This window comes from Manduca sexta, chromosome 25, assembly GCF_014839805.1.
Source record: "Manduca sexta isolate Smith_Timp_Sample1 chromosome 25, JHU_Msex_v1.0, whole genome shotgun sequence".
NCBI classification, from domain to species: domain Eukaryota; kingdom Metazoa; phylum Arthropoda; class Insecta; order Lepidoptera; family Sphingidae; genus Manduca; species Manduca sexta.
Window position 1 is genome coordinate 2,048,038 of NC_051139.1, and position 15,447 is coordinate 2,063,484.

The 15,447-nt window shown below is 34.6% G+C and overlaps 3 protein-coding genes across 3 annotated transcripts; 2 read left to right on the plus strand and 1 right to left on the minus strand.

Moving 5' to 3' along the window:
• Positions 1–10,627: 10,627 nt before the first annotated feature.
• LOC115446595 lies at positions 10,628–12,426 on the plus strand. The gene is made up of 3 exons (XM_030173315.2): positions 10,628–10,869; positions 11,593–11,856; positions 12,181–12,426. Exons 1-3 carry the CDS (start codon positions 10,765–10,767, stop codon positions 12,292–12,294), a joined length of 483 nt encoding a protein of 160 aa, XP_030029175.2. The 5' UTR covers positions 10,628–10,764; the 3' UTR covers positions 12,295–12,426.
• A 112-nt stretch (positions 12,427–12,538) lies between these two features.
• On the plus strand, positions 12,539–13,625 carry LOC115446597. Its single transcript, XM_030173316.2, has 2 exons — positions 12,539–13,103; positions 13,219–13,625. The coding sequence occupies exons 1-2, from the start codon at positions 12,988–12,990 to the stop codon at positions 13,481–13,483; spliced, it is 381 nt and encodes a 126-aa protein (XP_030029176.1). The 5' UTR covers positions 12,539–12,987; the 3' UTR covers positions 13,484–13,625.
• A 694-nt stretch (positions 13,626–14,319) lies between these two features.
• On the minus strand, positions 14,320–15,328 carry LOC115446585 (pre-rRNA-processing protein esf2). Its single transcript, XM_030173304.2, has 2 exons — positions 14,955–15,328; positions 14,320–14,671 (listed from the first exon to the last, which is right to left on the minus strand). The coding sequence occupies exons 1-2, from the start codon at positions 15,184–15,186 to the stop codon at positions 14,337–14,339; spliced, it is 567 nt and encodes a 188-aa protein (XP_030029164.1). The 5' UTR covers positions 15,187–15,328; the 3' UTR covers positions 14,320–14,336.
• Between the last annotated feature and the right edge of the window lie 119 nt (positions 15,329–15,447).

Below are 15,447 nucleotides of genomic sequence, written 5' to 3' on the forward strand. Positions count from 1 at the left end.
CGTTAACGTTAAACGAAGAATATTAACGATTTCTAACATTCGCTTAATTAATCCATTCAACAGAATAAGATTATCACAAGGCATGTTTAGGTCTCAGACAACGTTTCGACTACACAATATCATGAAAATACATTTCAATACATTGTAACAATAAATGGTGTGTGTTTTCCTAAGCCTCGCGATTGCATACAATAGACATCAACGCGCTATCTGCGCCTGCGCACCCGATCTCAGACACGATTCAACAAATGTGGAACAATGTGTACAAGTTGCCTATATGTACGTGCGGCATGCTGTGTTTAGATATATCAACAGTACATAAAGATGTATGTATTTTTCTAATATAAAATGGTATTTAAACATTTCATAGTATAGTTGTATTCCTTATAGAAAACATCAAAGCACACAAAGAAAGGAAAAATCGTGAAATCGTCACTGAACTTAATTTGGAATGTGTTAAAAAGAGGAGTCACATCTAAACTTTATGAAATTTCGCTGATCGTACAAAACGTTAAGAAAAAGAAACAAGTTATACCCCCGTTTACAGCAAATAATGGCAGCACTTAAGTAACATTGTACCTGTAACGGATATCTACCACTCATATACAAGACTTGTATCATCAATTTCGACGAAAAAAGATACCAAAAACATACATTTTCGGACTAAAATCATTTCCTTCGCGTATTCTTCTCGGCTCTCTCTCTCGACGTAACGACCACGTCACGCAACGTAAGCACGACAATTGTCGCCAAGAAATTAGGAAAATAAATACCGCAAAGACACAAATCCAATAACTCCATAAATAACGTTAACAAGCCTTATTTAATGTAACTACAGCCTCCAAAGCTCGGTCACAACCTTTGACATTCTTATAAACGCGGGCTGCCTAATTACAAAGTTACTTTCACGTGTGCCACGCTAAAATCATCTTTACCACCCGGTAATAAGGTTCACAGCGCTAATCAAATAAAGTTAGTAATAAAAAGCACAAAAGCGTCTACAATGCTGAACAAAGTTAATCTCAGGTTGCTTTGTACAGAAATAATAATTGTAAAAGTTTTAATTTAGCTACTCCAGTTACAGGAGTTTGTCTTAAGGGGGATTTCCGATGATGCGATTTTGTTGAAATTATTTTATTTAAATGCATTTAACGTAATTTTAAAAGAAGGATATGATATAAAGTTTATTAATAATTAAATCTATGGCTTTTACAGACATACATTTTTATAATTATTTGTGTAATTAAATCAGTTTTAATCACATGTAAATGTATTTACTGTCGGTAACTATAAATCCGACTTCATCAAAATATAAAAAGAATAATGAAAACCTGGTCAAAATATTGAGGTAATATTATAAAAAAAAAAAAAAAATTTGGTATAGGCACAACCAGCAAATCAATAACAATGTCGTAATCCCATTGAATCTAATAATAAAGGTCCAATCATTTGCGTCATAGTGCGACCACACCGTAATGATTATCGAAACCGCACACTAACCCCGTAATGAACCCCCCGCCCCGCCCCGCCTGACTGCTAAATTGCGAATTATAACATTATCTCCCTCTTATTCGTATCATTACTGTTGCCATGGAAACAAAGGAATTCCTTAAAATTGTTCAAGTATAACAATATGGAGGTAAATATTTTTTAAAGAATTTGTCGGTTAGTATTCTTTGAATAAAATGCGTCTCATGTTGATTGAATGGTGGTAGGATATATTTTCGACGGTCGACGTGGAGATCCTTGGGGGAAGGCAGCAGTGGACTTCCTGTGGCTGAGATGATGATGATGATGAGAATATATTTTATATCCGCCCAGATAGCGACCACCGTACACGAGGTATTAAAACCCGCCATAGTGACCCACGTGAGTCGCGTTCCGGGATCAGCCTGTGTATATCCAGTTCCAACAGGCCGGCATAATTGTGTCGACTGCCGAGGGGTAATCATCACTCGTCATATTCTATTGGACTCCACTCCTTACCATCAGGTGCAGAGGGGTCAAATGGCGGTGCCGGTACAAAAAAACCTTTGGATTTAGACTGTACGCTACTGGTCATCAGGTAGTGAAATCCACGAATGTATAAAATAGACAAATCGAGTAAAAAGCAGTCAAATATGTGAGAGAGCGAGAGAATATAGAACAATATCTACTCTACATACCTGCGGTAAAAAAATGGAACTGCGCCACATAGACGTTTTGTCTATTTCTACAGATGCTTCTTTTTGTGAGGATTATGATTACTCTCCTGTATGGCGTAAGTCATTCAAATCGGGTTAAAACAACCTGAAACTAGTAAAAAAACTAAATTGTACAAAACAAATATTTTAATAAAGTACTAACATAATAAGAAAACTATTATGTACTTAACAAACAAATTAGTATTGAAATACACGTCATTCTAATGGTTTACTTTACTTGCAGATAAAACTGGTTGTAGATACAGCAGCCACTTTCAACAACGTTGATAAATTAGCTGCGATTGTGCCTAACAGCCAACTATGTACAGGGTGTATTTTCATAATAAAACCTCATTTGTCGCGTGATAACTTATTCTGGTTCTACAACCGGGTTTCTGGGTTTTCTCAACTCAGATAAAAGTAATAGGCGATTATTTTCTTAACTTGTTTGTAAAGTTAAAAAGCAGCGTGTTTTGATTGTTACGCCGAGATCCTGGATTTCCCTAAGCCAGGCTGTAAAATGAATTAGTAAAATAACCTTAATTACATGTGTCATTAAACTCCAGAGGACTCGTGGCACACTTTAGATACTTTATTTAATATTATAAATACGAAAATGTGTGAAGTTATTTAGATGTATATTAGAACTTATTAATATCCTCTGTAGTTAAAATAAAAGCAGAAACTGCTAAACGGGTTTGAATGAAATCATGTATGTAGATAGACCATATCTTCAATTAATATATGGACTCCTTTTTTATTCGAAAAAAACAGCTTTTTGTCCATGGCTTTCTTACAGACGGAGTCGCAAACAACACCTTGTACCTCAAAAACCAAACAAGGAATCGCCTGTCACTAGCTATTATTCCCACTCTGTATAGCAACAGCAGCTACAAGTTATAATACTGGAAATAATTATGTACAACGAACAGATAACTTAACAGAGTAATGACTCATTCATTTGTTTACTAGTTTACTGTCCCACCACTGCATGCGTGGAAGTACGAAAAACATCCCCTTCGCACTTTTCTGGGATTAAAAGTAAAATGCCATCATATTTCTGACGTCAATCATTATACAAATACTACTTTGTTCTTGTTTAACATTGTAGTCATTGTAAATTCTCTTTATTATGAAATTTGATATCTAATGTCTTAGGATGTTGCGCGTAGTGCAAAGAGACGCAGTAGTATATAATTGAAATTCTGCGTTTTAACTGTTACCGCATTATCGGTTTGCTTCACAATTGAGTAGAAATAATCGAAACGAAATAAAATAATTTATTTGAACCTGTAAAATGATATACATTATTTAGATTCCGTCAATATTAACTCTACTCAGTTCGGAAAGCAGTTCTCACTATAGAAGAACGAGCAAGAAACTCTGGTGACGCTCTTTTAAAAATCAGTTGAAAATATTAAGTAACACAAAAATACTATGATTTAAAGCGCTACCAAATATTACAACGCGCAATGATCGCACGAAGATCTTCCAGTGAATAAGAGATGAAGCATACATTTACACTTTGAAAGCATATACAACCTTCAGCGATGAAACTCAACGGTCCCTCGAGAAATTTAGTCATCTCAGTCTCCAACTGGAGGAAGCTTTAACGTGTGCAGAATAAACAAATTATTTGATTGACGTTTAAGAAATGGGAAATATGGGAGGTACTGGGTAATTTAAAATTTAAAGTCAAATGTGAATAAAGTGTCCAATCGTAAGTCTCGGATTCAGACAGAGTTAAGCAGAAGCGCAATTAGTGCAACTATTTTCGTTGTTTATTCCGTCTCATGATATGATAGGGTACGCGCCTGTCGCCTCCGAGCTGATGGTGATCACAAAAACTAAATATCAAAAGTTATGCAGAATAGACGACCACAAGCTAAGCCAACATTGCAGGCGTCGCACCACACTTTGGTAGAAAACAGACAGCGTCTGGCGAGGCTGCGGTCTCGCTCCGTGTTTACCTCACACAAACAGACACGTGCTGAATATTGTTTCTTAGATATTACAAATGCCGTTTTCTGTTCAACGTCTAATCTTATTTCTTAGTAATATCATAAACGCGAATGTTAAGGAAAATGTTTGTTAGAAGTAAACGCAGTAACCACTAAACGGATTTGGATGGAATTTGCAAACGGATAGATTAGTTCCTGGATAACATACTGAGATTATCCCAGTAATTTGCTCCCGAGAGAAATATTTAAATTCTTATCTTATTTCTGAGTAGATGACATCATATAGATCACTCTAAGGAACACTACAATAATTTAGGTATTTTTGTGGCTGGATTTTTTTCACGAAGCCGCGATTAACACGTAGGCATGAATATAATTTAATTAATTATCAGGACCAAACACTAAAAAAAGTAAACTGTGTTAACATATTTTATTTATACATACAATTGCAAAAATATAGTCTTGACTCTACTTTTATCGGTAACTATAATGGACTTTCGGTTCCAAATACCAAAATTTAAAACTACATTCAATAGAACTTAGCCACAAAAACTAGCCAATTAAAAAAATAAACATTTTCTTTATTCTTTAAGTAATGGCAATCTAATCTACTTAATTAAAACAAAATATCTCTCTTAGTGACAGAAAACGCGCAACTACAACCAGAGAAATTAAATCTGATTTTCTGCACTTAATTTTTTCGTAACGTAGTTGATACCAAAAAGATGTTCTAGAAACTTCTTTAGAAAGTCAAATTCCATCATATTCAGAGGTAGTTAAAACGAAATCAGCGAGACAACTTTAGGTATAATCAATCCTAAAAACCATCTCAATAATTTAATCTGAGGTTTACATCTCAAACAAGAGTTGAACATGAATGTTCTATGAACATTAGATATTTATCGAGCGCTGTATTAATATTAAACCGTAAGCCCGCGGCTAAATTTCTCTAACATTCGGGAAGTTGTTTTTTAATGACACCTAAGATTTCTATAGAACTAAAGTATTAGACCAGGTCGTTCACAATAGAGTTTTACAATAGATTTGAAATAGCAAAAGAATGCATGGTCCTAGACTGGTTATTAACAATAGCTTATTCTAATACCAAAAATTTCATTGAACATTAAATGTATTGTTATGTCATGCATGACGTCAGAAATAGACAAATGGGACGCCCCAGAGACATGCTACTTTTTGAATTAAAGGGATCTGAAATAAAATTATTTTGCAGATTTTAACGCGGTTTATAAATTATAATTGTCTCCCGACGTTTCAAAGCCTTTGCCGGACCTGTCCGCCCCGTGACCACGAAGTGACCACGAATTATTATAATAATTATTATTATTAAAAACCGCGATATAATCCGCAAAATAATTTTATATCAATGTCTAACATTAAGTGCGTAAACATAAGAAATCATAAAGCGATGTGATTTAGATCAAAATTATTACTAGGTAAGTAATTTGGCTGTAATGGAAGCCACATAAATATATTTGCTTTATCTATATTCTCCTATATTTTTCCATGTCAAAAGGTGCTATTCATTTATCGTAATCTGTACTACAACAAAATATAATTAAGTTAAAATAAATTGACAAACTATAGACTATAGCAACAATGTATTAAATTATGTACATAATATTATATTTGCAATATATTTAACGCCCGGGCCCCATTAACACTCAACAGGTAATATTATACTGGCATAGAGCAACGACCGATATGGGCCAAAATTATATATTTTGCACAAAACAAGTTATGCGCCATTTTACGACGTTGTAGTTTCGGTATGTTGAAGTAATTTTGGTTTTTCTCTCCTTTTTTGTCACATCCACATTTGTTCTAATTTAATCAACACAAACACTGGTGGTTAGGGCACTTTTTTTGTTTGATTTAGATTTGATTTGATTCTTAAGGAGAAGGCAAAGGCTCTCAGCCATACAGCCTGGTTAGGGCACTTAATAAAATAACTTCTAGTAACTTTTTTTTTCACCCGGATACTCTACGACCCTTGTATCACAATGCCATCGTGTCTATGGTGCGAAAGACGTTACCATCTTTATGGCACCATTTACGCATCCCATTTTATACATAATCCATTAATTGCCCCGGATTGGGGCCGCTTTTTTCAACCTCACGCTAGTTTTTTGTTCACCAAGCACCTGTGCCTAAAAACCGACCCTTCGATTTCGATGACTAGTTATTTTTGTATAAATAAACCACGACTGTACATTCAAAACGCATTGATATTTGGACTGAATCCAGAAAGATTTAGGGTCTACTTTTCATTGACTGCATTTAATGTTTTACGTAAATTCTTTTCAAACGCACGATGAGAAGAGTTGAGCACGGACAAGCCCGGGGAAGCAGGTAGAAAATCAATTGTTATTGAACGTCAGATATTCTCATAATAATACAAATATATTTATCGTCCTTTGCGGAGAATAGGCGCGTAACAAAAGACATTATGTTAGATTAGCTTTGTCATTTCGGTGACGGTTTTTGACACGATGGGACGCTATTGACAAAAGTCACTAGCCGTGAACACGTTTGAGGACAGGTGTCATGTCATAAATAAATTCAGTAATGTCTACTAGTGAAGCCGATCTTAAAATAAATAATTTATATCGGAATAACTCAATAACAATGCAAAAATATTTTTTTAGTTTCAAGGCAAGTTAAAAAATTCAACAGCAGTGTTTTTGGTCAATTTTCACTGTATGTCCATAAATAATTAACTAATAATACTGTTTAATGTCTATGTGGATAAGGAATCAATATAAAATTTAAAAAAAAACGCAAAAACATGATTAAATATGAACAAAATTCATATTTTTTTAATCGACGTAAGTTGATGACTTACCATAGCCACCCATAAGCGACATAGTTCAATTAATAATATGTCAAACATCAAAAGACAACAATAAATTAAAATATTTATCGCCGTATTTCTGCCGGCGATCTCCTGCGTGCATTATGTCACTGCATGTCTGGATTTTCTCTCGACGCGCCCTTATGCGCATAAATTGCAATTAAGCTGCAGGCCGGCTAGCGGCTGTCAGCTCACCTGCCTGCATGAAATCATAATTTCATTGTATTATTAAGAATGTTAGATGCTATGAAATTCCAGTGTCTGGCATAATCCGGCCGCATACTGCAAATGCTTATATAATAAGTTGCTTTTTACGTCGAGATAACCAAATTTTATGCTGATATTAAACGCCTGCTGTTAAACAATAGCAATAAGACTCGCAAATTTAAATTATAAAACTTTGTATTACACTAAAGTCTAATTTTATGGCTCCTCTGGTCATCCCAAGACTTTAAATTTTAAGCCTCGTATACAAGACTGGTTGCACACTGATGATTTACGGTAAATATATAAATAATACGTAGATGTGTAAGTGCTCCGAATTTCGAACCCCAAGGTACAAGAGCGCACATCGAAACGATCTATGTTGCAATATTGAATTCATCTGACTTAATAGTTATTATCATATTATACTATGAACACACACATAACACAAAATAGTATCATCGTGTCCAAGATAATTCTGATTCGAGGGATAGTGATACTTATTTCGTCGTAGTGACAGGAAATAGCATTTCGAAATTAATAAAGTTAACGCTTAAGTATATGGATGTAGGTACACCATACATATAACAATTAAATACTGGTGATAATTTTAGTTATTTGATGAACATGTAAGCGTAACCATAGTAATAATTGATAAAAGGTTACTTTATCTATAAAGGGAGTGGAACTCGCGACGTGATTGGAAAGCAAAAACATAAACGCATATTAACTACTTTAGTTGGACTTTCCTGGAAGGGAAAAGTTACCTAACTTTCATCCATAAAACTAATACGATTATTTTAATACATATTTACGTCCAAAATAATTCAATCTCATGTCACTAAATCCGGCCACTATCGTACTGTTCTAAACCATTGAGCGTACAAAATAAACAAGCTTAATAAAATTAATAGATCCAAACAAAGAACTACTCGAGTTGAAATAAACGTTTTGAATAACCGCACTATCTATAGATAGAAGGTACGAGATTAGAAAACGATTGTTTCTTAATGCAAGTATCGTGCAGTCTCCCGGTGAATTTATTTTATTTTATACGATCAGAAGAAAGTACGCAGCGAGGCGGCGGCGGTACAACCGACCCGACCGGTTATGCTAACATCCATTGTGGTCAGTTTTTGTACACCAAACTCGCCGCTAGCCTGCGTACGAAGGGTTCGCCAAAATAAAAATACGTTCATGAGTAAATTTTAATGCTAAGTTGCTTTAAACAATTTGCTTTTGCGCACTTGATGCTTATGCGCATTACTGCATCCGGAGCTGTTGAGAGAGGCGGTTGATGTCAATTTTATACAGTAATGCTAATTAAACGAGTTTTTAAAGAATAATTTTGCAAATGAGAGTACCAAGGATAGTTTGCGAGGACAATTTAAATTAATATAGTCATTGATGAGACAAAAATTGCATGACAGGAATTTCCGAGAACGTTGCTACGTAGAGCCAAATCGGAACGATTACATTGTTGCAACTTGCCTGCGATTATTTTCGCTAATATATGTATATGACTTTACATAATTTTCTCGGAATGAGGTGGATAGAGGTGAAATTCCATCAAGATAACACTTTATACTGCGATTTAAGACCCCAGACTTTAAAGGTCGCGAACTTAAAACACTGTGTTGGGCACTTGTACCTACATAATGTTATTATTTATTACGGTGAATCACCAGACTACTGCACACCTGTTATTTGTATAGGTACATTTAAATATGATTGTATTTTTGAGAACCACTTAATAATAATAAAATATAATTTCCTTTTGCTAATAAACGTTTGTTTATGTCGCGAGAAAGAATTAAATTTACACTTATATTTAAAGCTGAGGAGTTTGTTTGCGCTAAACTCAGGGATTATCTAACCGGTTCAAAAATTCCTAATAGGAAGCTACTTTACTCCTGAGTACTAAGGCTACTATTTATCGCGGGAAAAATTTATCCGCGATAAATAGTAGCCTTAATACTCAGGCAAAAGCTAGTAGAATATGAATTTACCTTTCCTTGCTATAAAATAATAGCAAAATACGATACGTTTAATATAAAAATAAATAAATTTATTTTAATAAGCAAAATTTTCTAGGTCGCCTTAACGGATATAATTTAAACGAACAACTTTACAACATGTCATGTGAAAGTAGTTAAACTTTTCGGATCAACCTACATCTGTTATTATTTTGACAGTTTAGCCAAAAATAATTGATTAACGAAACATAAACTTAAGATGGTTTTACATTTTTATTTCATTCCACACCTTCGAAATCAAACAAATCATGCCAACTTTTGAGTATGCTTATAACATATAAATTTTTTAAAATGTATATTAAAAATATGTGTAGTTACAGAATCCAATGGGCTGATACCACTTGAATGGTTACTGGTTTGTTTTTTTTTTTATCGGGCACGGCAAAGTTATACCACTGCACTTGGTAAATGGAGTGAGGTCCACTAGACTATCAACTGACGAGATGATTATCCCCCGGTAGTCGACACAATTATGCCGGGCTGTCGGATATACACAGGCTGATCCTGGAACGCGATACACTCACATGGGCCATTCTGGCGGGATCCAACACCTTGTGTACGATACCTAGTCTTTAATATACCCTACCACCAGCGAAAGTATCTGCAAATCTAGATAGGTGATAACACCCCTGTTCCTCTCCTGATTTTTCTCTAAACCCATGAACGCATTTTTTATTTCATGGTAGGTATTCCACATTGTGGGAATGTAGGTATAAGTTTTGGAGATAACTTATGTAACAGATGACCCACATGCGTTTGTCGACCTATGGAATTAAAAATAATAAAGAATCTTATAAAATTTTGCTAGATCTGAGAACCTAACTCAGGACCTCCAGGTTTCAACCAATATAGTTACCGCTACGCCAAGGAGGCACGTTTCTCGGATATCCAATATTAATAAACCAAAGTAATAAAACAAATATTAATTACAATTAATTTTACATAATTCACATATTCATTTTGATATTAAATTACGTTTCACTACTTACTGGACTGCCTCGGTGGCGTAGTTGTATTGCATGTCCGGTACAATAGCGCTCTGAGGTCCTGGGTTCGAATCCCGGGTCGGGTAAAGTGATATTTGGGTTTTTCTGCTCAGTATCAGCCCGGAGTCTGGAATTTGTGCCCGATATGGCGATAGGCTCGCCCCCTATCACATCATGGGACGGAACATACTTGGCGAAAAGTGGGTGCCGTAGTTGCGCCTCTGCATACCCCTTCGGGGATAAATGCGTGATGTTATGTATGTATTACGTTTCATTTATTTTTCTAGATAATAATCAATTACATTGCCATCTATCGTCGAATAGATAAATTAAATAACAGAGCATAAAGAAGACTTTTTGACCAACGAATGGAGAATGTCTTTCCTTATGGCATCATTTTTAACCTGTGATTATATTTTCTAAAAGCTGTGACACTATGGTCGGTCAATGTCTGATATGACAAAATGTCTTTTTGACGTATTTCGCCGACAAAAAATATTTGGAAAATATATTTTATAAACCATGGGAGGCTCGCAGAGCACTCGAAAACTAAGTGTTGATAACGAAAATGCCATTCAAGTATCTCAAGAAGCAATAGACCGGATACAAGCTCAGCTACAAGCCAAAGTAAATATATTGCATTACATAATTTAGATCAATGTCATATCTATATAAAACAAAATACACCTGTGTTTGCACTATTCAACAATTCTCTGTTAATCTTCAAATATATTTATCCCATATATGCTACCATATTTGGAAGACTACCATATTCATTACGACACTGAAGCTTGCAGGTTATGTACTGATCAGCTTGGTTAAAAAGTGATGTCATCTCTAGATATCTCTGAATACTAAATTATAATAAGGATATGAACGGATAACTAGACCGAATGTGTTTTTCTATATACATAGTTTGTATACTCCTGCTTATGATTGTTGGCTCATAATTCAGTCATCTGACATACAACTTATGGAATTCTTATCCAGCTGTTAGTGAGAAGATATTCATGTCTTCACCCGAGGGTGAATCGTTTTATTGAATACAATTAGTACAAATGTAAAATAAGTTTAAATTAATTTTATTACTTGCCACCCTAACATGTTACTTATTAAGCAATGGACCAATACTTATTACCCCGCTGTGTGGAAATAGTCTCCTCTGCCAAGGCTATGACTAAAATTGTATGCTTTTGGAGATAGAAACCCTTATTTCCCTTGGTTTATAATGTCTACATAGAATTAAATGTTATAAACTTCAACAATCTTAATAATTTTGACTTCTCCTAATCTCGAAACATTGTTGCACAATAATATCAATAATACAATCACAATCAAATATGTTCATAGCAAGCTGAGCAACCACAGCCTACACCTCAGTACACTGCTCCTCCACCGCCATACTATGATCAACGGAAACAGCACGAATATGCAGCTGAAGAAGCTTACTGGGTTCGTCGTATAGAAAACTTGAAACGAGCACATGACAAAATAAACAGCGGCATGCATATTGAGTATCAAAAGACATTGAAAGAGGCCAATGAATTGTTTGATATGGTAAAAGATGATAAAATGGCAAGCAAATTGCCACCGTGCCAGGAAGAGAAAGCTAAGGTAAGATACATGGATACTTTATACATGTTTATTGGGTAGTGAATCTAAGGCCTTTTCTATAATTGTAAAAGGAAAAGTGTATCACATTCTTATCAAAGAACAAGTAAAACATAAGCCATACTATCTACTAAGCATCTTGCACAATAATTAATGCAAATAATTGATTAATGAAATTGACACCCTACCTGTATTGTATGTAACATGAAATAATTTATATGTTCCAACAATGTACTATTTTCAGTATTTTTGTGATTGTGCCTATTTATAAAACCCCAACTCCAGACCACAAATAAATGTCTAAACGTAATCCAATTGACATTCCAGGTCCTTCAATGCTACAGCACAAATCCAGACAAGTCACTGCTGTGTTCTGTGTTAGTGAATGAGTTCAATGACTGTGTGTGCAAGAGCCGGGTGGCGGCCGTGACGGCGTCCTGAGCTGTGTATATAATCAATTAGATAAAGATTCCAAACCCGTATCACTAACTATATACTGCGACTTCAGAAACAAGGCATGGCTCTGCGCAGTAGATTTAATTATTGCTGTATGAATAAAATGTTATTAATTTATTTTGTTTGTATTCCTTATACCTGTGTTATTTTGACTGCTACGAAAACATTGGATGTATAAGTTAGAACCGAAGTACTACATACTCTATGTAAAATAAACTTTTTTATGAATCTCGCACATGTCATAATATGAAACTTGGCGTTGTTCGGCTTCCACATTGCGATAATTCTGAATTTGCGCCGGCGTACCTTCGTTATGTGAAAATCACGTGACATTTCATGTATCAGCTGCAATTACAACATTGGTACAGAATTGAAATTATTATTAATTATTAATCTTGAACTTAGAGCTATCTGAAAAATTTAAGACAGGGTTCCTAAATGAGTATGAACTTGTAATACAGTAATTTAAAATTAATAAATAAATAGATGCTTTTTTCGAAAAAAGCTTTATATCACACTTATCTGATAAGGAATAGATCTATGATGTCATGACACATGTAAAATGATTATTGATAAAACATTGGTTACCGACTCTGGTTACCAAAGTGACATTTCTGCCAATAAACAAATAAAGTCATCCAAATTTTGGCAACCTACATTATTAAATTTATATAAATCATGACTGAGCAACCAGCAGAACAAAAAAGACGTGTTCCTCTATACCCGGGATTTCCCGAATTAGCCAGATCTGACGTTAGCATCTATCCGGCATATTCAAGACTAGCTCTAGCTTAGTAAGTAAACACATACGAATATTAATATACTTTTAGGATAAAATGAAACCCAAAAAAATCAGGCTTTCAATTTTATATAAGCTTAAATATTATCACCAACTGATAATGTTTACAGCCGCGTGGTCTGCCGTCATCGATACCATTGGGCGAAGGTAGCGCAGCGCAAACAGTTCATGCGGGAGCTGCATAGCTTCGAGAGGCTCCAGTCGAATGCGCTGGACGGAGTGAGAGTGCACCGCGAATTCTCTCAAGGAATCCTCTCGCACGTGATCCCACCGCGCCGGTACATACAGAAGTTGACCCCTGACCCCCTCACTTCTAAAGAGAGGATGCGTGTAGAAGAAATTATAAGCGGGAAGGTAAATTTCAATCAGAAATAAGAAAAAGGCGACTAGCAGTTTGTTAAATTATTTTAGAATATATTTGTTTATAGTTTTTCATTATTATTTGTAAGAAATTTGTTGCGGGAATCTTTATTTACAATGAATCTCTGAATAAATAAATTTATTATAGTTCTGAAAAGTGTAGATTTTTATTGCATATTGATGTCTTATCCTATCTTACTCTTGTAATACTTACTTAGTTACTAATTACATAAAATTTTGACTGCCCAAGTTGCATAGTAGTAATGCGTACGCGATACGAGTACGACTACCGCGCTAAGATCATGGATTTGAATCCCGGGTCTCCGCGGTCAATGAGAGTAAAGGAAGAGAGTGCATCTACGAGTATGTATTGCACTCACTAGTGCACTATAGTATCTCGTGCGTACCTGGCTGATCAGATAAAATTCCGCTAGGAGGGATTCAGTCATTTATTGTACTTTACTTACTGATTTACTAAAGATTCTTATTCTATTTAGTAATATTATAAATGTGAAGATTTATTCAAATGTTAGAATATTTTTTAGAAGTAAACACAAAAACATTAACACATAAGGTACTTTTTATCCCAGTAATTTGATCCCATGGTTTATTACGCGAGCGAAGGTTCTAGGTACTAATATTTTAACTTTATATTACCTTGAAGAACACTCACTTGAGTCCTCTCATGTCATACAATGTTAATTCCAAAATCAATAATCTCTTAACATTTAAAATTATTACCCTGGTTTAGGAAGTCATAAAACATGGGGCTTAAGTTATGCCTCCTAACCTAACACCTTCAATAATAAAGATGAACTTATGTATAAAATATTTCATAAAATAAAACTCAGTTTTTTTATAAAATAGTTTATTCAGCAGTAACCTTTTTTTTCTTAATTTTTTTACTCTTCTCCACATTGTTCTGTAAGTAATGTGCCTCCTTCTTAGCCTGTGCTATCTCTACTCGGAGTCTCTGTTTCAGTGCTGCTTTCTCGTAAGCAAGTCTTTCGCTCAGATGTATCCATTTAAATCTTGGTATGTATTTTATATTCCATATCATGTCATAGTATCGGGATTTCTTTCTTGTACCAATTTTTGTGTTGTTCAGCTTGGCTGCCACCTCTTTAGCAACTCTTTTCTTCTGGAACTCTACCCAGCCTTCTGTAAATTGGTTTGGTATTCTTTTTCTTTTTTCACCTTGTTCTGTAATATAATAAAATTATGGATATGGTATATAGATAAAACAGGCTTTTTTACAGACTGTTTCATGCACAATGGAATTTATTGTTAAAGAATTAGATGGCACAAACAGTGCCAACACAATATACTTAACCCTTACTAAGTTGCTTCTAAACATCTTGTTATAAAAATGATATAGTGCCTAAATATTAATAAAGGTGGTTATTGACCTAAATTGAATAGCCTTTAATGGCTTCAAAGTTATACAAAATCAGTTACTTTCATAACATAACCTTAAAATACTTACTATTACTTGGTTGTAAATAAATCCTTCCAATATCCCCGTGCTGACTAAATATCTCGCGTATTTTAGCTACATTCATGTACGGAGGAATCGTAGATAAGTAGACTATCCCTCGTTTCCTAGTTTTCTTCTTACGAACAAGTTTATCTTGTTTCAATGTATTGTCTTCACTATTTTGGTCACTTTCATAATCTGAACCGTTTTCTGGCACCCTTTCCATCTCGATATCCGGCATATTTATATTTCAATAACTTCACAATCTTAGCTTCTCTTTAATCTGAGCAATAAATATATTTCAAACTGTGTTTTTATTTCCAAAATCCAAACTTAACCTAACACGAATCAATGTGACTTTGACAGTTTATTAAAAAAATGGACGTTGATTATAGTTGTATCGTGAATGACATTCTTTATAATACGACCACAGAGGCTGTATGGCTAAGAGCCTTTGCCTTCTCCTTAAGGAGTAAATCAAACCAAAAAAAAAAAAATACGA